This window comes from Tetrao urogallus, assembly GCF_951394365.1.
Source record: "Tetrao urogallus genome assembly, chromosome: Z".
Taxonomy (NCBI): Eukaryota; Metazoa; Chordata; class Aves; order Galliformes; family Phasianidae; genus Tetrao; species Tetrao urogallus.
Window position 1 is genome coordinate 34768325 of NC_136816.1, and position 25856 is coordinate 34794180.

General features: G+C 35.0%; 1 protein-coding gene across 1 annotated transcript in view; it reads left to right on the top strand.

The window, feature by feature from the left end:
* The window catches only part of AGTPBP1 (ATP/GTP binding carboxypeptidase 1), a gene marked incomplete at both ends in the record, with an annotated part of 56763 nt that overhangs the window by 18002 nt on the left and 12905 nt on the right, over positions 1–25856 (top strand). Inside the window, 21 exons of the mRNA XM_079548180.1 lie at positions 185–252; positions 646–709; positions 1056–1202; positions 1474–1605; positions 3384–3477; positions 4943–4980; positions 6781–6989; positions 7430–7607; positions 9233–9324; positions 10430–10546; positions 10977–11686; positions 14231–14314; positions 14491–14577; positions 14679–14827; positions 15439–15526; positions 16213–16357; positions 17623–17776; positions 18534–18714; positions 19708–19837; positions 20178–20309; positions 24766–24942. Coding sequence (XP_079404306.1) covers positions 185–252; positions 646–709; positions 1056–1202; positions 1474–1605; positions 3384–3477; positions 4943–4980; positions 6781–6989; positions 7430–7607; positions 9233–9324; positions 10430–10546; positions 10977–11686; positions 14231–14314; positions 14491–14577; positions 14679–14827; positions 15439–15526; positions 16213–16357; positions 17623–17776; positions 18534–18714; positions 19708–19837; positions 20178–20309; positions 24766–24942 — 3176 coding nt within the window. The remainder of the gene's footprint in view (positions 1–184; positions 253–645; positions 710–1055; positions 1203–1473; positions 1606–3383; positions 3478–4942; positions 4981–6780; positions 6990–7429; positions 7608–9232; positions 9325–10429; positions 10547–10976; positions 11687–14230; positions 14315–14490; positions 14578–14678; positions 14828–15438; positions 15527–16212; positions 16358–17622; positions 17777–18533; positions 18715–19707; positions 19838–20177; positions 20310–24765; positions 24943–25856) is intronic.

The window sequence follows — 25856 nt, forward strand, 5'->3', positions numbered from 1 at the left end:
TTGCTCTGCTTCTTACTCTGTCTTTCAAATATTGTTTATTGCTGGTCCTTTTCAGGCTATCTTCACTTTTCAGAATGTCTTAAATTTTATGTTCTATCTGAAGACAACAATGTCTAATAATATAATACGAATCACTCCAGTAGCTAACACACTGAAACAAAAACTGCCTCTTTCTCACTGACAGAAAAAACCAAGAAGGAGATGACTTCTAAGGGTTCCAGTGCAATAGAAGTTATCCTGTCAACCCTAGAGGTAAAACCTTTTAATCTCTTTGTTTACTTGGACGTTTCAGGTTTTCGTATTGTAATTAGGTTTGGTATTATTAAATATGTAGTTATTCTTCTTTATCTCTAATACTTGATTTTTTCAAAGAATTATAATGATTAGGTAGGGTCTTGAAGCATTGTACTTAATACTTCATTATTTCTCTCCCCGTTTTTTCTCAAATATTTCTGTTAATGTGTCATATTAAGAAATAGATATTAGTGGGTTTTATGGTTAAAATAAGGTAGGATGGTTATAAGGGCAGTAACATTTGATGTTCTGTTTGATTTTTTTTGTGAGAAATTTTTTTGAGCTTCAGATATCTAAGACAATACTAGATTTCTAAATCAAGCAAAGAAATATGTCTAATTTCTGTTGCAGAATACAAGAGATCCTCAAACTATTCTAAATATATTGAATATCCTCATTGAATTAGTCTCAGTTGGTAAGTGTTTATTAACAAACAGTGATTATACTCTCACATTCTTCTGCAGAATTGTTTATTAGTTTATTTATTTCCCCCTGAAGTTTGCTAAGACTATATGCATTCTGTGCTTTGGGACAATCAAAAAAACATAAAGAATGAAGTGACTTTTCAAATACTCTTTCATCCATAAGTAATTTCTATTGCTATAAGTCCAAGATAAGCATGCTTTTACACTTATGCAGTCACCTTTGAAGAAAATATTGCTACAGGCATTGCTATTGCAAGTCTTTCTTTCTGATAATTATAGTTTAGATATTTAACTATTCTTTGGCTGTGACAGCCTCAAATGAGTTTTGATTACCAGGTGGTGGTCGGAGAGCAAGTATCTTGGTCACCAAAGGAGGGACACAGATCTTGTTGCAGCTGCTTTTGAATGCAAGCAAAGAATCTCCACCAAACGAAGAATTAATGGTGCTTCTTCATACCCTTCTTGCAAAAGTTGGTCCAAAAGGTAATAATGAACACATTTAAGTAACTTTGCAGTTTTGTAGTGGAAACATAATAATTTTTTTCCCCTTTTTTACTGTCAAAGCATCCTGTACTCAGAGGTGGTTGAGGAGAAAAAAAGGAGGACTAGATTAGAGGGGAGGAAAAATTTATAAAAATAGACATGCAGAGTTAAGTTGTCTCTTGAAAGAATTGACAGTTCGTTTAACTTTCATATTTTAATGATAATTTCAAAACTGATTTGATTGATCTGATTTTTTTTTATTTTATGTCAGACAAAAAGATTGGCATGAAAGTGAGAATTAATGGTGCCCTGAACATAACATTGAATTTAGTGAAGCAGAATTTGCAGAACCATAGGCTAATATTGCCATGTCTTCAAGTATTAAGAGTTTATTCAACTAACTGTAAGTACTGCAGATCACTCTTTCCCTTGTGATTCCTTTTTTTTTTTTTTTTTTTTTTTTTTTACACAGACATGGTTAAAATATAGCATCTGAATACTTGTTAAATTGTTAGTCACTATGTTACCCAAGAATTTGATTTTTATATTCTCAGCTTGCTTCAAGGTCTAGTCAAATCTATGAAGCATATGTATTCTTCTTGCATATCTTTGTTTTTTTGTTCAGTGTACAGTGAGTTTAACTCATGTAATGAATTATATGCAACTTGATGGCATAAATGCTGACACTTTATTATCTGAACCAGGAATGCTCACATTGTACATGCAAAAACACTTCTATACGTGTCATGAGTTTTTGCTTTTCACTGTATTTTTACTTTAACTCATGGCTGCTAAGTTAAATTAGGAATTTACTTCTATTTAAGCTTTCCCTTATTTTCTGTGTATCTGTCCTTCAGTTGAACTAATACTATTCCGTAAAAGCCTAATAGATTGTCTGTGTGGATAGTAGGAAGTGGTGAAAATAGGGTGGTTCTTACTCTGCCCCTCCTCAAATGTGCTGAAAATTTTTCTGTTTCGCTGAAATGGCCGTTTAGCCTTTTAAATGCATGTCTGAAGGTGAAAACATAATCACATTCCTCAGAGAGAGTTGACTTGATGCACTCACAAGATTAGCATGTAGAATTTGTAAAGACCCAATACTTTGTGTGGAAGCTTTGTTTCCTTTGAGCTGTAAGGTAATGAGGTGAAATACTTTTAAATGGGAAAAGTTAATAGAACTAATCATGTAGCTTAGGTAAAAACTTACTTTAGCCTGAACACGGGAGTCTCTGTTTCAGATTCTGCTAAGATCATATCTATCTTTCTGTATTTCTCACTCTTTACAAGAGGGAAAAGTAGTAGTTTATTTCAGTTTGCTGGGTAGCATTACATAAGGTTTCTTTTTGCTTGCTGCTAGAATGGAGTGCTAATTTTAATTAACTTGACAGTATTGTAGTAGTGCTGCTAATGATGATGACTTTGCAAGTTGCTTCAAGTACTGAATTTCACAAATGCAGCATTTATTATGTTTTCTCTCTGCTTAGTTGCGGTCATCTTATTTTGCTAGGACTGTGTCTTACTGAGCTTATTTGGCAATTTAATTCCTGTGCTTGTATAGGCTATGCAGTGTGCGTTCCTTGAACAACAATCTCAGTACTATTCTCTTAATTAGTGCCTTTCTCACTCTATTATTATTATTTTTCATTTTCTGAAAATCTGCATGCAGAACATTTAGTTCAGGAAAGATTAAGTGGGGCAATGCTGGTTGGCATTTTTGTCTTTTACAGCAAATGCTTGACTTTCAGATACTGGTGGGTAAACATGTTTAACCTGGTGCTAAAAGAAATTATCAGATCACAGATCCTAGTAGTCTCAAAATTTTAGATACCGTGGTGTCTCAATAAAATGTGGAAATATTTTTTTCCACAAAGAAAAAATCATTTCAATGATTTATCTTAGTAACAAAGGAATCAGAAGCATGCACTAGGAATAATGTTTGATTTTATCTGTATAGCAGTAATATATTTTGTTTATTTTGTTTTTTTATTTTGAAAGTTTTATAAGGATTGGGTCTGTACAGTGATTGTGTGAATGGTAGTGTCGAGTTGTGATGAGCATTCTGTATTTCGGAATGTAATTGCCTGGATGTTAGTTTGACTATATTGATTTTCTTTTGCCTTTCGTGTTGTGTTGTATTAAAATGTTGTTGTTGTTGTTGTTGTTGTTTTTTAACTCTTCCAGCTGTAAATGCAGTGTCCTTAGGAAAGAACGGAGTGGTTGAACTGATGTTTAAGATCATTGGACCTTTTAGTAAAAAGAACACTAGCCTTATGAAGTAAGTAATGTTTCTTTGTATAGTATTTGAAACAAACTTTACATGTTTCAAATTCTTTAATGAGCAGGAATATTAGAGATATCAGCTGCAACTTACATTTTTGATTTGAAAAAATTTGGGAAGGAGAGCTACAAAGCTGACTGTTTTATCCAATAGAGTAACACAGAATATTTTATTGTCTGGTTACCATCCATGTAAAAGAGTACAAATGTTATTTTTTACCTCCAGTATTCCTGCAAGCAAGCTGTACATGTGCTACCTGCTATCCTGATATAAGAACAAACTGATCAGGACAATCCCATCAATTTTTGTCTGTTGAATTGGCTCCCAAATCTTCTTTGTGATGTTAGGGTTGCATTAGTGTAACAGGATTTTGTGTACTACATTAAAGCAATTAATAAGCACCATCATCTGCCAGGATAAATAGGATGTAAAAACAAATAAAATTCTTTGAGTACTTTGAAATGGTGGCATTAGGTATTTTAGGTATTTTATTCTAAACTTATCCTCTTTTGTGGGTGGGTTTTTTGGTTTTGTGGTGTTTTTTTTTTTTTTTTTTTTTTTTTTTCTTTTTGGGTGTGCGCAAGGGAATGTGGGTATGGAGAGGTTAGGATAAAAACAAGTAAGTGTATCTTACTGAAAATAGCCTTTTCATTACATACTAGGAAAGGTTCTAAATGCATACCTGTGGGAAAACTAATTTTTTCTCTGCTTAACAAAATAATAACTTATTGTTGTTCATATTCTAACTGTGTTATGTTATCTAAAACAGATAATACTTGTGGTCAGTGGAGTATGTTTTAAAAAACAAGCACTGCCCCTTTAAGCCCCAGCTAAAATTAAACACATGAACTTACTATTCCATGATGTGAGTAATCTTGATATCCTTGTTTATAGCCTGAGTTCAGATGTGTGAAGTCTATCCTTACAAAGAGGGTAAAAATAAGTAAGTTTTCTAGTTGTACATCTTGAGTTAGTTGAGACAAGATGTTAATGTGCAAAAAAACCTTGTGTGATCTTTTACTGTAGTACAGATTGATGAGCAGTAGGCCCCTATATTCATAAACTGCCCATTTTGTCTGATGGTTTTCTAAAGCAGTGTCTTTTATTTTACAAAATACTTACTCTACTGCTAATATAAAAACATAGATGTTAGAGATATCCATTTAAATATAGCTCATAAAGATTGCGTTGCCACTTAATACTGTTTCTTGCAGAATGAGCGCTTATATAGTGTTGATTTTTTTAAAATTTCACCATCAGATTTCAGATATAAAAAAGATATTTTAATAAAATGAAAATTGTAAGGCCAAGTCTGTGGTATAATGCAACCAGGAAAACATTTAGGTAGATGCTAAAGAAATCTGTTAGCTGTACTTTTTTTTTTTTTTTAATATAGCTTTGCAATGTTGTAGATGAAGTTCACCAGCTGTTTGTTGTTTGACTGTTCTTGTTATGTTGACAGGGTTGCTTTAGACACACTTGCTGCATTGCTAAAATCAAGTAAGTTTTTGACTACAAGAAACTGTTTGTCTAGTTGGGATATACGTATGTGTATAAACGTATAGATGTGTGCTTATATAGAAAAAATAGTAGAATTAGTACTAAGTCTATGGCCAAAACAAAGTAATGGATATGATGTTCAAAAATAAAGTTAGAGTTTTATCTCCAGTCTCTGGTACAATTTTTCTTTGGTGTGTATATATATTAGCTACTGTTTCTACAGTTTTGCAGCAGAAATGTTGCACAACTTCTACAGAATTGGTCTGGATGCAAGATGGAGAAATAGCCTTTTGTGTTCATTCACCTCAGCTCTTAAGACAAGAGATCTATAGCTTGTCTCATATGATCTTCTTCATACAAATATTTGAAAATATCTATTGGATGCCAGGGAAAAATAGAGTTTCTTTGTGTACCTTTCTGATAAACAGGATGTTAAAGATAAGCCTGTTGGTGATGTCCATGAAGTGCTACCAGGGGTAACAAAACAGTGACCTGTTCTCAGACACTGGCTGTGTTGGCTGATGGCAGTGGATAACTGACAAATGCCATCGCTGTTGATTTTGTACCAGGTTATAACTGACAAGGGATTAAAAACATTATTGCATAAAAGATACAGCATTCTTAGTTGTTCTAGTAGAGTTTGGTAAGAGCTGAAGCAGGCTTATATTTTCAGAAGACTATTTCAGACATACAAGAGGAAAAGACTGTGCTGCTTATTATGCAGTACTGAATTCTCTTGAATTTGATCAGAGTGATGCTTAGGTGTTACAGATTTGTGTGTTTACTAATATGGGGGTTCCTCTTGGGGAAATTCAGGAAAGGAAATATTTATGAACTTCTGGTGTGTAGAGTGCAGCTGGCAAACTGATTACCCAATTCATGTGTCGTATTTGGGGTTCAGGTGTTTTTGTGAGTGATTATTGCTGCAGTACCACACGGATTACAAACAGCAGGGAAGTTTGTTTTACCTGCTGTGCTTACACTATGTTTGGATAAACGTTTTTTTAAAATTTGCTATCTGACGTTGCCTTACAATTACCTTTCTGTGTAATCCACATTGTTCTTCTGATAAGCTGTAGAAATTACTTGCAATATTATTCTGAAGAAGGAAGTATAGGGTATTGGAGTTGATCATTTAGTTGGTTTTCATTGGAGTAGTATTTCCTGTGCTTGCTCTTTAAAATGATACTTAATTATATTGTATGTTCTAGTTAAAGTTTTTCTATTACTTTTTTCCAAACTCACATTCTAATTTGGATTTTAATTAAAAAAAAAAAAGCAGTCTGAAAATCATCAACTTTATTTCTATCTTGGAGCAAGAATAACTAGATACTAGATTCTGGATACTGGATTCATTTTAACAATGTAGAAATACATATGGAAATTTTCCTAATCACTTCTTTATTAATAATGTTTTGCACATTATATATTCTGTTATACACTTTGATATGTATACTTCCTGACTATAAAAAGTAGTTAAACAAAAAGTTCTCTTCCGTGGCTGATGTATTTGTGGCTTAGAATGAGTTAGTTAAAAGTTTGGCAATACTGACAATCACAGAGGAAATAAGGCTTCTAAGAAATGTCTTGAAAATATGGAAACAAACTTGCTAGAATTTTGATTATTACTCTGATATAATGCACTGCCAAGTGTGGCTGAAGTAATGCCTTCGATGAAGTAGTTCAGTACCTTGTGTAAAAAATCACTTAAAAATAGATAGGAAAGTATTGCTGAATATGTAACAATATTGTAGTAATTGCTGAGTTTTTAATTTACTTTCCTCTTTTTTTTTAATAAAGAAACAAATGCCAGGAGAGCAGTAGATAGAGGATACGTACACATGCTTTTAACAATTTACGTTGATTGGCACCGTCATGATAGTCGACACAGATATATGCTGATACGTAAAGGAGTTTTACAGTGCATTAAGAGTGTAACAAACATCAAATTGGGAAGAAAAGCATTCATTGATGCAAATGGGATGAAAATTCTTTATAACACTTCACAAGTAAGTTTCTCTTTTCTGTCTTTGCTGTTCTTGTTCTTTTTGTCTCTTAGGAATTAGAAACATATTCTGACTTTGAATTTATTGGGTTTTTTTCTGATATTCATGTTCACTCCTGATTGTGAAGGCAATGGTAGTTTTCTTTACCTATAGTAGAAGTCAAAGATACAGGATGAAATTTATATTTACTGTTACTCAGACACGATTATTTCTGGGAGGAGTCTTGATTTTATTTATTATAAAAAGGAGTCTTCATTTTTAAGTCTGCGTTTTGAAAAGATGAATCTGGGTTGACAGAAATTCTCCTTGAAAAGAGGCACATAGATATTTTTAAGTTAATTTCTAGCAAAATATTTTAGCTGTTAGGAGTGGATTTTAAAAACTAATGAAATTTACTACCGGTTTGTGAGATGCTCATTTCTTCATTATTTTTCTTTTAATAGGAGTGCCTTGCAGTAAGAACTCTTGATCCACTTGTCAACACGTCCAGCCTAATAATGAGAAAATGTTTTCCTAAAAATCGTCTTCCTTTACCAACTATTAAAAGTGCTTTTCACTTCCAACTCCCAGTTATTCCTTCCAGTGGTCCTGTGGCTCAAATGTACAGTTTGCCTCCTGATGGTATGGTAATTTTGTAATGTTTTTCCGTTGAAAATGTCTAACACTCCTGTTTACAAAGTGTAATCAACTGAATTTATTTGTGATTTTTCTCTGCTAAAACCTAGGCTCTGGTGAGATTCTTCTCTGCTAACAAAGATTCTCTGGCTCTTAGTGTGGAGCAACAATTTCTAATGTTAACCTTTAACTGATGACAGTTTTGTCTATGCATATGTGGTTATGTTTCTGGAGATACATAAAAATAGGAAATAAAGTGTGATCAAAATCTAAAATGTTCATCAAGCTCTGAAGTGTCAAACATCAACTGTGTGTATTCATCTCTGAACTTACCTAGACTCTCTTTTTAACTTATCATATATATTCTTCAATGTGAAATGTAATACAGTATTACTAACTTATTTATTCTGATAAAGTGAATGTACAGAATTTAGATTAACATGTATTTGATTTTAAATCAAAGTATTGATTTTAAATCATTGTGTTTCTCCCTTCTTTTACATGATGAGAAAAGTAGAACTGCTTTCTTGGACTGCTGCAGTCTTCTAGGCATCACTCATCTGTAAAATGTTTGCATGGTGCCTTGAAAGAAATACGTTCACCCTATTGTGCTTACCTCTTGTTATTTTTGGATAGTTAATGTTTAGTGCATTTTCAGATACAGGAAAACAGCTTAGTATTGGAGTAAGCAAATAATGAAGTTGCTGTGGGGAAGTTGCTCCAAAATAAAAAGGTGAAGTTAGCTTTTTTAGTGTTTTCTTATTGACAGTATTTTCTAAAATAAAGTGTGATAACAGCATGGAAGAAGATGAATATTTATTCAGGGTTTGTATAGGAATGACTCAGGCTACAAGTGTTTAGAGTTTTGCTTTCAGAGTAGCAAGAGATCTAGAACTGTTGTAAAATCCACAGAAGTTATTTTAGTTTCTAACTAAGTTAGAAGTTGATCAGTAATTTCACATGCCTAGAAAGTAACGTCTTGCTGTATTTTTAGGGAGTAAGGTTTCATTCCCAGCCTTTGTTACACAGGTGCAGTGACCACTCACCTTCAGTATTTTCCTTGCTGGTTTCTAGTGATAAGTTTTTGACTTCTCTTTAGTTAATATTAGATTCTTCTGGGCTTGTCAAAAATTGTGTACGAAGCGCTTTGTACCACACTTCACTGGTTAGTACCAACTGGCATGACTGAAAGGTGCTAAGAACCTCAGATTTTTTTGGACATGCTCATAAGTACTGGGAAAAGGTTTCAGAGTCTTGTTTTGTGCTGAGCTCAAGTCATGCCATACATCTGCACTGTAAAATAATTCGTAAGGTCATGTTCTATTTTATGTTTTTGGGGATGGAAGCTTTGGTTTTGCTTTAAGCCAAAGATTTTTGTTCTGACTTAAACTGGAATGAAATGTCCTAAATGGAGTCTGCAGAATTATCATACAAACATTTTGTTGGTGTTGGTTCTTTTTTGTTTTGTTTTATAAATCTGGTGATAATTATTAATATTTGCAAGGCTTTATGGGACCTGATGACTTTTTAAAATCAACTGGTAACTAGAAAGGAAAAAAACCACCTTTTTTTCAAGTGTATCTATTGGTTTAAATGTGTAATCTGCCTTACAAAAACTTTTCATATTGTAGTGGATGATGTGGTAGATGAAAGTGATGACAACGATGATACTGAAACAGAATCAGAAATTGAAACTGAAGATGACAAGGACCAAAATTTTAAGGTTGGTATGAGACAAAACTAATGGGCATAAAGGAGGCATTGCATTTTGTTGTTATTATTACTTTTAAATTTTTTTAAATTGTTTATACAGCCATAGATTTACATACTGTAATAATGTTGAGGAAGGTTTTCGGGGCAATTTCTGAAATTAAAATATGTGCTGAAACTTAGAATCTCCTTGAGAGTGCCAGCCTTTGTTGCTCAATTTGCCTCAAGATTTTTTCTTAACCATATTTCCTCCGCACTTAATGTGACTTGAGTACAGTGGAGCAGAACACTGCAAAAAGTGTCTGTGAACCCTGCAGCATTGTTTGCAGGTGCAAGACACTGCAAGTCTTTCTGCAGCATTGTGCTCTCTACTTGAATATCTCCTAGCCCTCACTTCACAATTACCTACACAGTGCAATTTGTAAGACATGCTCTAAGTTTTTCCCTTATTCTGGAATGAGATTGGCTAAGTCAGTGCTTCAGTAAGGTAACTTTAAAGTTCAGCCAGCTGTAGAGATAGAGATTTAATCTCACACTGCTTTATGCTTTTGGAAGGGCTTTTTCTTCTCCCCGTTCCAATAAGGATGTGAACGGATGCTTATTCAGAGCAGTCTTATTCTACATTTTTATGTTACGTATATTTGGGAGTTGGTTGAATTATCTGTCTATGGGCTGCAATGAGAACTTCTATTCACGGCACTCATGAGATGTTGCAGGGAGTATTTTCCTCCATTTATACATTTGTCACTGCAAGTCGGATGAAATCTCCACATTTTGCAGGTTTTGTCAGGTTATGTGTAGATCTCATGTAAAGTGTAATCTGTGCATAATGCATTTGGGTGAAAGCAAGAAGGTTGTTCTGTGTATGATGTTTCTACTAAAATAGAGGTTTAGACCTACCACTAAAATGAAGCTGCTTTTAAAGTCTTATGATGAAACGCACAACTCAACTAATTTTAAAATAGTGATATCCCACTCTTAAAGCATGGCCATGAAAGAAGAAAAACCTGAGTAACACTTTTTTTTACTAATTTTAGTAATATTACTAATATTACACTAATATTTTAGACGTTCATTAATCCTAGAAGCAAGATTAATTTGTTCTCTTTATTTTTCAGAATGATGATATTGAAACTGATATTAATAAACTGAAACCTAGACAGGAACTGGGACGACCCTTAGAAGAACTGAAAATGTATGAGCAATTTTTCCCAGAACTTACTGAAAACTTTCAGGTAAAGTACATGATTCTCAGTGCACTTTTTACTGTGAGGAACTGGAATGCATTTTGATTTGTTTTTGTTTGTTTGTTTGTTTTAGTGGATAGCTACTCTAGTTGAGAAAGGGAGAGACAATTTATAGTTCTAGAACTTTGCATGGGGGGCTATATAGTGAATTATTTTGCTTAATGTTCTGTGTTACTTTATTCTGACTGAGAAAGGGATAGCGGGTTGATATAAATGTTTAAACAATGTCTGATTATTGCACACAGCAGATAGTAAAATAAGAAGGAAGGATATGAGATATTTTTGATGAAGTGTACTGTGCACCTATTGGCGTTAGCTAGTTGTAATATCTGGTGAATGGTATTCACTTGACCTTTTTTTTTTCTGATAAATTGCTTGTCTATTTTTTTTAACATATTTTTAAAATTTGTATTTTAAGGAATGTGATTTAGTATCCAAGGAACCAAAGCCTTTTGTACCTGATGCAAATCTGGGTGGACCTATTGTGGTTCCTACAGCAGGAGAGGAGTTCTCAGCTGAAACAGATCCATCAGTGATAGGAATTTCTTTGAAGGAGAGCAATCCATTACTGACAGAGGAATATAATAGAAGGCCAGCTTTTCTGGAACTACCAAAGAAAGATAGTATCAAAGACAGTAGCTTACTTCGGCAAAATGTTCGAAGGAATCTGCTTCCATCATGCGAGAGTCTGAGCCAAGAAATTGTGAAAGGCTTGGACAGGATCAGTCTGCAAAACACTGCAGAAAATGATCAGTACTATGCTACAGAGTGTGTTATAAAAAAAGAAAACAAAACTAGCCTCACCCCACTTGCTTGTAGTAAAATTTGTGAACATGTTTCACCCTGTGGAAATAGCCTTTTTGAAGGATCATCTGTCCATCTTGGGAAATTCTGCTGCACAGGAGTGGAATCAGAGGAGGAGGATACCAAATCTAGTTCATCAGGGGAACAAGTGGAGCTTGAGGTTTCTGATATATCTCCTGTTCATGACTGCGATCTTTATATAGAAATGGTGAAAACCACAAAATCTATTCCTGAATATTCAGAAGTGGCCTATCCCGATTATTTTGGCCATATTCCACCCCCCTTTAAGGAGCCTATCTTGGAAAGGCCTTATGGAGTGCAAAGGTAAGTTACTGTACTTCTTTTGTTGTCATTGTCTTCCTTGAAAAAATAATCTTTAGGCTAAGATTAACAGGCATGTGTACAATTTTCACTTTTGTATCTAAAACTACTTTCAGTGGGGGGAAAAAAAAAGAAAGCTAAGTAGACATTAGTCAGTGCAAAGTCAACAACAACAGAATCTTTAATATACAATTCTAATTCAGTAGTTACAATTTCTAAATACTGTTTACTTTGTAATCTTCCTATCTGTGCCCCTTTCACCCTCTCATCCAGATCTTGTAGTCTGTATTTAAAAACAATTAAAAAAAAAAAAAAAAAAACAACAACAACAAAATCCAAACTCAAATTCCACATTTTAATATTTCAAAACAGAAGGTGAACGCTAGAGATGTCATGCTTTCTAGCTTGTGTTTAACTACATAATATCATACTTAGCAAGGAATTGTGTGTATTTTAAAAATAAACCAAGACATGAAGGTGCATTGACAGTATTACCTCTTTTTCTTGAAGGTTTTTCTGTGTTGTCTGTAAGTTAAGTATGGAGTCTAATGTATGTGAATGCAATTCCTTCTCTTTGTCATCCTTCTGGAGGAGCTGGAGGAAGCACTGAAATAACTATACACTAACCAGTTGATGTGTTCAGGGTTAGTATTTTTGAACAGAGACACCTGAGTTTTCCCTTCAGGTCTTAGCAAATATAGGCCATTTAAAAGTTGAAGGATACTTTAGTTCTCCTCTTTCCTGTGGCAAAAAACTTTTTTTTTTTAAGCAAACTGCAGTGGGAAAATTATTCTATTAATACTTTCAAATGTTTTTTTTTTTTTAATGTCTGCAATGGAGCAAAATTTAGTGCTGAGGATACAGTTTTTGTTAGATCTGCAGAAAGACAGAATAAACATGTCAACACAACTATGATGAATGTGACTAGTAAGAACAATTTGCAGAGATGGTATGAAGAGCTGGCTCATATGCATAGGAGTACATTACTATAAAGTCACAGGAGCATTTTTGCAAAATGTGATAGCAGATCTTCCCACTTGCTTCATTATTAGGTTGAAAGCTTTCAGCTTTTACCTGTAAATTGAACCATTTATGTGAGATTTATCATATTTACATTTATTGATTTATCATCACTTTACATATTTATGAGGCCATAAGCCATAAAACTAGGCTATATAATTAAAATGATTTATCTGATTTTTAAGCATGTTGTAAAATCGAACTTTCTGGTGAAATGACTGAGAAACTTGAAACTCTAATGACATAATATAAACTGCTATAGAAAGTACTATTTCATGTAGGAAAAAATCTCTAACTGCTTATCTTTAAGCTAGATTAAGTTGTCTGGGAACAAGATAGGAGATTTCTGACTCAAGATGAAGATCTACATATTAAGAAAATTTTTCGTTTAACTATTTTAAAATAGTTTTTCTTTTGACTTCTTGGTGCCTATGAATTTTTGTATGTATCTTAAATACTATTTTTTCCTTTTTTCTGATATTTGAATGTCTGTTATTCATAAATGGATTTCTTTCTGGCAAAACTCTTTTGATAGTAAGAATCATTATTTACTCTTTAAAACTGAAGCATATTGAGAGCTAATGATTTGTGTAAGATCAGAAAACTGTATTCTGCCTTGAATTGAACCTGCTGTGATAGATCTTGGTGAGTCAGCATTTTTGTTATTATGACAGTATATTGGACTTGTGTCTTGCTTACTTTTCCAGTTACTCTTAATTTAGTGAAGTGTGAGTGTTCTCCACTTATCGTTCTTTTTAACTTACCTCAACAATATTTAGTTTAATTAAATGGAGAATTTCCAACCTGAACATACTTTACATCTCTGTTTCTGTATTCTTCATTGTTAATCTGCCTCCTTTTCTTCTTATTGCAGGTGCTGTGCAAGCTTTCCCACACAGCTCTGCTACTATATTTCATTCTTGAACTGCAAAACATTCTTACTTTTCCAAACCAGGACCTAGATACTGCCAGTTGTGCAATGGTTTTATGATCTGGATAAACATACACCTGACATTTGATTGACATCACCAAATTCATTCTTATTTGTTACCTAGTCGATAAATGAACATAGATCTCCAGAGGTGAAAAGCTAGTGCATTAACACGCTCACTGCACGACATACTATGTAAAACTAAATTTTAGTTATGATAGGACTCAAGTAAGTTACTAATATTATGAAGTGCTGTCCTAGATTAAAGCATTAACATAAATAATATTTGAGTAATTCCTGCTTCTACTATAAATTATGAAGTGGTGCGTTTTTTTTTCATGAAGTACAATTCAGTGGGTTGTGTGCATGAAAACTCAGTTGTCTTGCATACATAAAATCAGTCAGCTGTGAATGCAGGTGTTTAAAATTAAGAACACTACAGCTTGTGCACATAAACAGGATTGAGGCTCAGGTCTCTTATGAAATCTGTCTCACTGTCTTCATGTTAATTTCTTTCAGTTTTCTTTGAGGTAATGTCTCTTTTGTAATTGGAAACAGCATGCAACAATTTGAATGAGAATCTCCTTTTACTTTAGGACAAAAATATGTCAAGACATTGAAAGACTAATTCATCAAAATGATATTATAGACAGAGTTGTGTATGACCTCGACAATTCCAGGTAAGTTTTTACCCTGCTGAAAACAGTACTTATGGAAAAACAGTTTTTATGGAAAGACTCAAAATAACTTTTTAATTATCAAGTATGGATTGAAAATCAACTTTACGAGTTTGTTTTAGTCAAATCTGTTTTATTTATTTTGGCCTTTTTTTTTTTTTTTTTTTTTTTACCCTTAGTTGTTCAGTACCTGAAGAAGTGGATGTTTTGAAGTTTAATTCCAAATTTGAGTCTGGAAACCTGCGCAAAGTCATTCAGATTAGAAAGTAAGATATTTCAGCTATTCTTTTTATGTGCAGGACCTTCCATTTTCTGTTTGCTTTTTTTTTTTTTAAAAAAAGGTTTATTTCTTTTTGTTAATCTTTAGAAACGAGTATGATCTAATTCTGAACTCAGATATAAATAGCAATCATTATCATCAGTGGTTTTACTTTGAAGTCAGTGGAATGAAAACAGGCATCGGTTACCGTTTTAACATCATCAACTGTGAGAAGTCAAACAGTCAGTTTAACTACGGTAAGATATATTTCCCATTCTTTGAGAAGAAGCATGTAGAAAAGTATCTGGACTAGCCAGCTCATCTGGTCCATTCTTCCTCTCCCCTCAGTCTTCCTGGGAATCGGTACATTCATGTTTTTTTACAGATCATATTTTTTAAACAGCACTACTAGAGAATGTTTTGACAAATATCCATTAAAAAGAAAAAAAGGGTGTCTGAAAACACCAGCCATTATTTCTAAAATAAGTTTTTGTTGTGAGTGAAGCCAAAACAAAACAATTCTGGTGGCTGCAGCTACAGTGTGTCGTAAAATTCTTGTGGGAATGACACCACTGAGGCCTGTTGACCAGCACAGGTAGAGAATGACAGCTAATGTATTAAAACCACCTGAAAAGATGTATATTTTAAGAAGTGAAAGTAGATGAAGACCATCTCAGAGTTGTCCAATTGATAGGAAGAGAGAGTCACACTTGAGAAGGAAAGGCATCTAAATATTTGTATGAATATAGTCTGTTAATAAATGAGCATAGCTAGTTTGTAGACTTATGTAAAAATACTGATGTGCTCTGTTTCTGATAAGATCTTGTTGAAGGTAAAGCATTAAAATGAGATGCATTTTTCCTTTAAGGTATGCAGCCACTTATGTATTCTGTTCAGGAGGCACTAAATTCTCGACCCTCTTGGACTCGTGTTGGGGCAGATATTTGTTACTATAAGTAAGTATGCCCATCAAACATACAACAACACTTCTACTTTTAAGATTAGTATAGCTAGAAATTTTGAAGAAAAATGATTGCTTCTGACTTTAGATGATTATATTTTAGCAGTTTGGTTTTGAATACATTTTTATTTCTCAGTTACTACGGAGCATAACAGAAGTGAACAAAATATATAGAATCTTGTTTTTTTTTTTTTTTTTTTAGCACACAGCTAATGCTTAAGTAATTCATCTTTCATCAGATATTGCCTACTATTCTAGAGAACCTGTTTATGAAATGCACACATACACGCTCAAACATTAATGGTGATATCCAGTAGTATTGACTAAGTGATATTTGTGTTTTGTCTTTTGTTTTACATGGTGCAGTCATTCTAGAACAATCTTAAAAAACATAGGACGAGAAAATACAGCATTTAATTTTGCAACCTTTCTTGGTTAACAGGTGCTTGCTTCTTTTTGTTTGTTTGTGTATTCATATCTTTCTAATATGGTATATGTGTATTCCTGCTATCGTGAAGTTTCTTTCCAGATTGTGGGAAGTAGTAGATTTAACCTGGATAAACAAAGAAGAGAAATAAAATCCCTTAAAATTTTATTCCTCTGTGTGTGTGTGTGTGTTAAAAATAATCAGTGATAATGAATAGTATTCTTGTGTGTTTATTATCTTAATTGTACTCTTAGGAATCATTTTTCAAGAAGTTCAATTGCTGCTGGGGGTCAGAAAGGAAAATCTTATTACACAATTACATTTACAGTGACTTTTCAACATAAAGATGATGTCTGCTACTTTGCTTACCATTATCCCTATACGTACTCAACATTGAAGGTGAGAAGATTGTGATGTATTACATAAATATCTCTATTTTTGGACAATCTGGTATATGAGCATTCATTAGTGAATTTTTACTTCTTTCTGTAAAGTTCAAAATGCTGAGAGATTAAAATTGAGGATGTTCATAAAATATTAGTATTTAGACTGGCAAGGAGTGGGGGTTATTCTAAGGAACAGTAGCTGGGAAAAAAAAATTAAAAAATTATATTACTTTCAAAGGTTTTCCTGAGAATAATAAATTGTAATTGACCAGAAAACTATACAGAACCCAGCCCAGATTGATGGATTTGGCTGCAGATAACCTGATTGTACTTTCAATCAGTAATATCAAAGCTGAGTGTGTAATTCTGAAAGAGACAAACAGACAGCCACCCACCCACGAGCGTGGAACAGACTGGCATGTAACATGTAACTCGCATGTAACATTCTACCAAAACTTACTTAAATCCCAAGTGTGGACACTCAACTCCCTTTCTTTGTCTTCAGCTGGTAAAGATTGCTTTAGCAGTGCAGACATCCTCCTTCACTAGATTCACAAGCATACATACATTTGCACCAAGCAAAACCTGCCATCTGTCTGTGCAATACTCTGGTCCCTCTTGCCCACTGTGTAGACCTGCTGCTTGGAGGCTAGTGCAGCTGGATGGTTTCTAGCACATGAATGCACACACCCCATCATCACTGCAGTTCCTTCCAGCTACTAGCCTGTGTGTGTCTGCCCGCCTGATCACCCTGCCTACACTGGCTACTGAAACTCAGTGTCTAGTCCAGCCAGCACATGCTGAAGCTTTGCTGTAGTTTTCTGGCTGATCAGTTAGTGCCTGGAGGCAATTGATCTTTGACATTGTTTGTGTTATATCTTGTCTCCCCTGTTTATCTCTTTTGTTCCTGATTTTTGGGTCAAGTTTTATTTGTTATCTTCTTCTGCCCTGGAAACATCTTCAATCAGGTAACTTAAATGAAGCAGATGTGCTCACCTTCCATATACCCTTATAGTATAATCTAGAAGAAAATGAAAGGCTTATACTCTGTGCCTTCTTCCTCAAAACAGTTGAAGAAACAGGCTACATAAAGAAAGGTATTCAGTTTGTTAGATATGCAGAGAATGGTATTTGATGTTCGGAGTTATAATGGAAACTTTGACATTGTTTACAAAGATTTAAAAAAAAAAAAAAAAAGGATTAAACAGGACATGGAATAGGTTGTCATAAATGATTGCAAAAGATTTGATGTTCTTTTTCATTATATTTCTGATGAAGATGCATCTTCAGAAGTTGGAATCTATGCACAACCCTCAACAGATATATTTTCGACAAGATGCTCTCTGTGAGACTCTGGCTGGCAACACATGTCATGTAGTCACTATTACAGCCATGCCAGAATCGAGTTACTATGAACATATCTGTCAATTCAGTAAGTATGATTTTTCTTTCTCAGCAACTGAAAATAATGTAGAAAATACGTAGAAAAAAAATTAGGGTACTAACTATTGTGCATTGTAAAAATAGTAATTTGATGTAAAAATTGTAAAAATGTAAAAAACAAAAAAGTAAAAAAAAAAAGCCTAACATTTATGTACCAAATGAAAGGGGGTTAATATCCAACATTAGTTTCATATTTAAAAATTCTTGTGGTAGTCCAATAAGAATATTTATAAGTGTCTTCTTTCAAGTATTGAATCAGTTGATAAATGTTTTCTGCGTGTAACATTTTGCAGTCAACCCTCCTTGGAAAGGAGTATGTCAATTTTGAGTTATTTTTTTTCTCCAAAAGTTAAAAATATTTGCTTGTCAAAAAGAAAATACATTTTGGAGCCAAATCTATAGTTAGATCTAAGCTACTTTTGAACTTGCTCAGCATTCCTCAAACTTTTATTTTCTGCTGGAGAAAAAAAAAAAAGGACATCAAACTTACCATGCCATAATCACCAGGTTGAGCTAATTATGCTCATGTCTTGGATTGAATTTAAAACCGTATTGTGAGAATTCAACAATTAGCAGTCCATATAGCAAAATTCTGGCAAGCGTTCCCCATTTATTTGAATATTTTGAAAAAGAACTTCTAAATAATCTATTTCACATAGTAATAAATGAAGCAGGCTACTGTCTGTTTTCAGTTAGCAGGGTGCTTAATTATCTTGTTTTGCAACTTCTCTGCATGCTTCTTTTAGGGAATCGTCCTTATATTTTCCTATCTGCTCGTGTACATCCTGGAGAAACAAATGCAAGCTGGGTTATGAAAGGAACACTGGAATATCTTATGAGTAATAACCCAAGTGCCCAAAGTTTACGAGAGTCTTACATTTTCAAAATTATTCCCATGCTCAATCCAGATGGTGTCATCAATGGGAAGTAAGCATAAGTTTTTACTCACAAATATTTAACCTGTAATACTTAGTCTTTGCACCTGTAATTTAAAAGTTAAATATCTAAATTAATCCCTATGCCATGCAATATTTAATTACAAGAAAATTACAAGATTGCTAGACCTCACTTTTCATTTTTTGTTTCCTGTTTTTTGGCTTAAGAGGCAGGTGCAGTTGTTTCATGAATTCAGAGATTTTAAAAAGTATTCTCAGTCATTTATCTTTCAGTGAGTTGAAATTAGTTTAATTGTCTCTCATGGTCAAGCTGGTTATAGATTTGAATACAACCTGCCCTTATATAGGAAAAAGTATGAATATAACTGAACATTTGAAATTAAATAATTCAGACTGTAATTGAAGATCTAACATAAAGTCAGCAGAGGAATCTATCCCATCAGACATAATGTAAAGACAAATATACCTTAGATAATTGTAGAAATATAAATATCTGCTATCTGAGAAGTTATTGGTGAAAGTTCACTGAGTACAGAGATGATCTTTGTTTGCTGCTTTTTTTTTTGTTTTCTTCTTGTTCTCTTAGTAGCAATTTGCTTCCTAATCACTTCATGTTACAAGTCTTATCTATCAGATTGAGATTATTTTTGTGACAGAAGCCAGTGAACCAGAGCTGTAAAGGTACCATGTATTTGAAATTAATTACTTTGAACTAGCATTTAGTAGAATCACAAGGCTTCGGTTTCATCAATGTGCAGGCAAGATTACAATACACTTCGTATAAGAAGTGATTTATTTTTAGATTTTCTGTAACACAACTTGAAAGGAAAAAACAAAAATACCTCAAACTTTTTTATTAATTGCAATGTCAGAAAACTGAAAATTGTTTCTTACCAAGTCTGTAGTGACAAGGAAGTCTGTAGTGATAAGGAAAACTTGAGGTAAGAAGGGAGTTTTACTGAAAAGCAACAAGGTAATACAAACATAGTACAACCTGTGTTTTTCATCCCCCACCCCCTAATAGCCACCGTTGCTCTTTAAGTGGAGAAGATTTAAACAGACAGTGGCAAAATCCGAATCCAGATCTGCATCCCACAATTTACCATGCTAAAGGCTTACTGCAATATCTGGCTGCTATAAAGCGTTTACCTCTGGTGAGTATGTCTGCATAAGCAATCTCAAGAATCTTTCAAATTTTGTCTATATAGCTGTTTTGCTAAATAAGCACTTTAATAGGATTTTGTATGCTGTATCAAACTTTAAAAATTGACTTAGTGAATTAGTCTTCTGGAAACTTTTAAGTCTGAATCTGTTTTTGTTGCTAGAAGGTCAAATATTTCTTAGGAACCTTTTCTTCACAATATGAAGGTATATAAGGAGTTTTGTTCCTAATTTTTTGAAATGTTCAATAGTGAAAATACAAATGCAGTAAAAGGATAAAGATTTTTAAATTTTTTGTTCCTTGTCTTTATTTTGACGTATGATTAATTGCAGGTTTACTGCGATTATCACGGTCACTCTCGTAAAAAGAATGTGTTCATGTATGGCTGCAGCATCAAAGAGACAATGTGGCACACAAATGTTAACACTGCCTCTTGTGATCTAGTGGAAGACCCTGGTTACAGAGTAAGTCTGACACTCATACATTTGTCATTTGGCATGAATGTGGAATATACTTTTCACATAATTTCCTAATTGTAGTCTGATTACACAGACTTCACAGTATCAGACTTATTTAGAGTTATTTCTTTTTAGTCCATCCATATGTGTCAAAATATTTTGACAGCTTTAAATATCATTTTTATGCTAGTACAGGGTTTACTGTTAGCAAAATACTTATTTTGTTTGTTTATTTTTAATTAGCATTATGTGCATTTTCTGTTCAATACCATCTAGCAAATGCATGAAAAAATATTCTTTCATGTATTTATAATTAGAGAGTTAAAAAAAAAAAAAAAGAATAATTTAAGTATGGCAAATAATATTACAGCATTAAGAAAATATGTAAAATACAGAAATCCTTATTTTTGTATAAGGAAAGGGGCAAAATTTGTGTTGAAAGCATACAGTTACAACACGTAAACATAATCAACTCATACAAGTAGCATCTCTTGAATGGTATAAGCTTTTAGTAATTCCTAAAATAAGAGTCAAGGAATTATATGATAATTTTCTTTTGCATAGCTCCATTGCCGCCTTGTGGCAGCTGCAAATGTGTACAACTAAAAAAGTGGTTCACAGAAATGCTACACTGGATTTCCAGATGACAGATTTTGGCCTAATTTGAGACTTGTTTGCTAGAATCCCTTTCAGAGTAGTACTGAATGGCAAAGGAGTCCTGGAAGGCTGGTTCTTTTTCAAGAATGAAGTGTTAAAGGCATGTCCAGTTTAGAGCTCCTTACTACAAGAAGAATATAGAATTGCTGGAACCTCTTCAGAGAACAACAAAACTTGTGAAGGAGCTAAGAAACAAGACATATGATGAGTGACTGAGGGCAGTGTGGTTTTCAGTCTGAAGAAAAAGAGGGAGGGGAGATCTAATCATTCTGCAGCCTGCCTGAAAGGAGCTTGCAGTTATGTAGATGTCAGTGTCTTTTCTTAGGTGACAAGTGATAGAATCCAAGAAAATGGTCTCAAGTTGCACCTTGGTGCACTCAAGCATCAAGGCAGGTTTACACTGGATACTAGTGAAAAACTTCTCAATGGAGATGGTTGTCAAACATAGGAACAGGCTGCCAAAGGAAGTGGTAGAGTTGATATCACTTTTACTTAAGAGACATTGAATGTGTCATTAAGGATAATGGGACTTAGGTCGGGTTGATGTTTGGACTTGGTGATCTTAAAGGTCTATTCCAATCTGTGTGATTCTTCAATTTTTCTCTATTTGTCTTGGGAACGTTTTTCTTGAACTTTGCTTCACATTCACAAAGTTCACAAAGCAAAGAGTGTGTTTAGTGCATTACTTAATATTGATGAATTTTATGTGTTAATAAAATGGTGTCTGTTAGGTCAACAAATTGGATTGTTGAAACAGTATGAAGACTGAATTCTACTTTCTGAACTATATGGCTTATTTAGTGTGCTTAATTTGAGCAAAATCATCTGGGTGAATTAGAAGAAGATGGTGGTCACCTGAAGAATCCACTTTTCTTGTGGATGTGACAAATACTTCATTTTAGCAATAGGATTTAAACTTTAGGAAATGACAAATCTATTGTCATTTTTAACCTATTGGGTGTGAGCCTTCTTGCTCCAGCAAGAAGCATTGTGCTTGCAGGATCTCATCTTGATGGGGGATTTCAACCACCTACATATCTTCTGGGAAAGCAATAAAGCATGAAATCCAGGAGACCCCTGCAGTTTGTTGAAGTAACTTCCTGATCCAAGTATTGGAGATATGAACCAGTCTTACTGGACTTGGTGCTCACCAGTGCAGAAGACTCATTAAAGAGGTTTAATTAATTTATTTAAAAGAGGTCTTTCATTAAAGAAGAATCATTAAAGAGGTTAAGATTTGAGGTGTTCTGGGGTATAGCAAACATGCCCTTGTTGAAGTAGTGATCTTTAGGATTATGGGCGTGTCAAACTTCAGGCCGCTTAAGGAATTAGTGGATAGTATTCCCTGGGAAACTGTCCTTAGAGATACAGGAGCTTTTAAAGTCAACTTCCTGAGAGCATATGAGTGAGCCTCCTCCAGCAGAAGAAGTCAAGCAGAGGAGGCAGGAAGATAGCATGACTGAGCAAGGAGCTGCTGATCAAATTGTGGGAAAAGAAGGGAAAGTACATACAAAAGGGTGGCCTGAGAAGAATACTAGGATTCCATATCGGCATAAAGAGGTGTGATAAGGAAAACCAAGGTGGAACTGAACTTCATAAGGGATATGAAAAATAACAGAAAGCATTTCTATAGGTACATTTGTTAGAAGAGACAGGCGAAAAAGAGTGTTCCTCTCTGATAAATGAGAAGGGAAAGAAGTCTACAGCAGGCCTGGAGAAGGCTGAAGTGCTCAATGAGTTCTTTGCCTCAGTCTTCACTGGCAGCTCAGCTTTTCATGTCATTCGTGTCCCTAAACCTCTAGGTAAGGGTCAGATGTGCAAAATACTCTCACTGTAAGATCACATCAGGTCAGAGAGTGCCTCATGAGATTGAACATCTGCATGTCTATGGGGCCTGATGGCTTGCATCCCAGGGTCCAGTGAGGGTCCAGAAGGAACTGTCCAGTGAGGTTGCCAAACCACTCTCCATCATATTTGAAAAGTTACGGCTATTAGGAGAAGTACCTGGTGACTGGAGAAAGGGAAACATCACTGCTGTTTTTGAGAAAGGGAGAAAGAAAGACCCAGGGAACTATTGGCCAGTGAGCCTCACGTCTGTGGCTGGGGCGTATCATGGAGCAGGTATTCCTGAAAGCTATGTTAAAGCACGCACAGAATGAAGAGTTGATATGAGACAGCCAGTGTGGTTTCTCCAAGGGCAGATCATGCCTGACTGATCTGATGGCCTTCTATGTTGAAGTGATGGCATCACTAGCCAAAGTAAGGGCACCTGGTGTCAGGTATACCAGGACTTATGCAAAGGCTTTGACATGGTCCCATACCACCTTCTTATTTCTAAATTGGAAAGGTACAGATCTGAAGGTTGGACTGTTCAGCTGAATTGGTTGAATGTCACAGCCATAGGGTTGTGGTCAATTGCTCAATGTCCAGGGGGAGACCAGTGAAGAGTGATGTCTTCCAGGGCTCTTCTTGGGCCCTGTGCTCTTCAGCATCTTAATCAGTTATGTAGCCACTGGGGGGTCAAGAGTACTCTCAGCACATTTGCAGATGAGACCAATCTGACCAACCTTAAGTTTTTTACCAGGAGAGTAGTAAGGTTCTGGAACAGAGTGCCCAGAGAGGTTATGGATGCTCCATCCCTGCAGATGTTCAAGGCTGAGTTGGATGGGGCCCAGGCAGCCTGGTCTAGTATTAGATATGGAGGTTGGTGGCCCTGCATGCAGCAATGGGGTTGGAGCTTGATGAATCCTTGAGGTCCCTTCCAACCCCAGCCGTTATATAATTTTGATTCTCTGATTCTGAGCAGTGCAGTTGATACAACAGAAGAACCATCCAAAGGGACTTACACAGGCTTAGTAAGAAAGGTTCATGTGAACCTCATGAGGGCTCAGCAAGGCCCTGTGCAATGAGTCTGGCCAGTCCTAAATAGGTATAGACTCGGAGAAGAATCATTGAGAGCAGCCTTGTGGAGAAGGACATGGATGTTCTGGTGGATGAAGAATTGAACATAAGCAAGCAGTGTGTGCTGGAAGCTCAAAAGGCCAATTGTCTTCCATGCTGCATCAAAAGAGTAGTGGCCAGCTGACTGAGGGAGGTGATCGTCCTCCTTTGCTCTGCCCTTGTGAGGCACTGGAGTACCGAGACCAGGCCTGGCTCTCCCAGTACAGGCAAGATGTGGAGCTGTTGGATCAGATCAGAGAGAAGGCCACGAAGATGATCAGGGTCCAGAAGCATCTCTCTTACGAAGATATGCTGAGAGAGATGGACTCATTTAGCTTGGGGAAGAGAAGGCTCTGGAGCGGTTGCATTGCAGCCTTCCAGTACAGAAAAAGAGCTTATAAACAGGAGGGCAACCAACTTTTTACAATTTGATAGTGGTAGGAGAAGGAAGAATGATTTTAAACTGACAGATGAGAGATTTAAACTAGGTATTCAGAGGAAATAGTTTACTCAGAGTGTGGTGAGACACAGGAACAGGTTGTCCAGAGAAGTTGTGTATGCCCCCCATCCTTGGAGGCCAGATTGGATGGAGCCCTGCGCAGCCTGGTCTAGTGGGTGGCAACCTTGCCCATGGCAGGAGAGTTGCAACTAGATGATCTTTAAGCTCCCTTCCCCTACAAGCCATTCTGTGATTCTGTGGTATGATTTTTTTAAAATTCCAGCTGGTGCAATATTATTATTTGTCTGTTAAGTCTAACTACAGCCAAATTTTCTAATGGCAATTTGCGATTGAATGTTTTCCCCTGTCTCCCTTTCACGAATGAAATAAAATAATCAAGATCACTTTCAAATTACTCTCCTGCAGGTACTCCCGAAAATCTTGAGTCAAACTGCCCCAGCGTTCTGTATGGGCAGCTGCAGCTTTGTAGTGGAAAAGTCCAAGGAGTCAACAGCACGAGTTGTTGTCTGGAGAGAGATAGGAGTACAGAGGAGCTACACGATGGAAAGCACATTATGTGGATGTGACCAGGGCAAATATAAGGTAAGAAAGTATATAAGTTAAACTGTTTTTGCTTATAATTTCTACCATTTGCATTGGTGTCTTTTTCTGTAACCTGCCTGCTTGCTTGTTCACCTTAGATTTTTAAAACTCCTCTAAGATCTCTGTGTACTCTAATGTAAAATGAAATTAAATTGGCTGCATAGCAGTCTCTGTCACTAAAAACACATTATTGTATGCTTGCTTATTTGCTGATTTAACAAGCTTTCTCTTAATTATTGCTTATAGCACATATGGATGCATGTAATTAAAAAAAAATTAGATAACTTCTTTCTAATAGATTATTAAGATTGGGTGGTGATAAATACCAATAGTAAAATAAGAATTTTCTTTACATGTAGCAATTATAGAATTTACCATGGCAGTTCATGGTTCTTCAGCGAGTATTAAGGTTCCATAAAGAGTTGTTCTGTATGGCTGTAGAAAAAAGCTTATAAAGTAAAACAATTTCATATTGATTTACTTCTGCTACTAGATATGTCTTCAGGAATACTCATCCTACTTGTTTATCTTCTCAAATTGGAATTTGTCTTTAATTCTTTTGAAGGACACAACTTAATAGGGCTGTATGTTTGAGAAACAATAGGTGAGCCTGGTGGTTGTTTCTCATTAGCAGAGAACTTCACAAGGAAAACATTTCTAGAAAAGCAACAAATAAAGAGAAATAAAGAGCCCTAATATCATGTCTTTGGTTTCTGCCACTGTGTTGAATTTAGCTACAGATTGAAAAAAGTTTTTGAACTGAACTTTCAGAGAAAAAGTCACAATTTCCTCTGCTTCAAAATAGAGATAAGAACTATCAATTAAGAAAAAAAGACCAGAAGTCAAAAACAATGTGCTTGACAAGAAAAGAAACCATAAAGCTAGGACAAGAGAGGGGGGAAAAAAAAACAAAA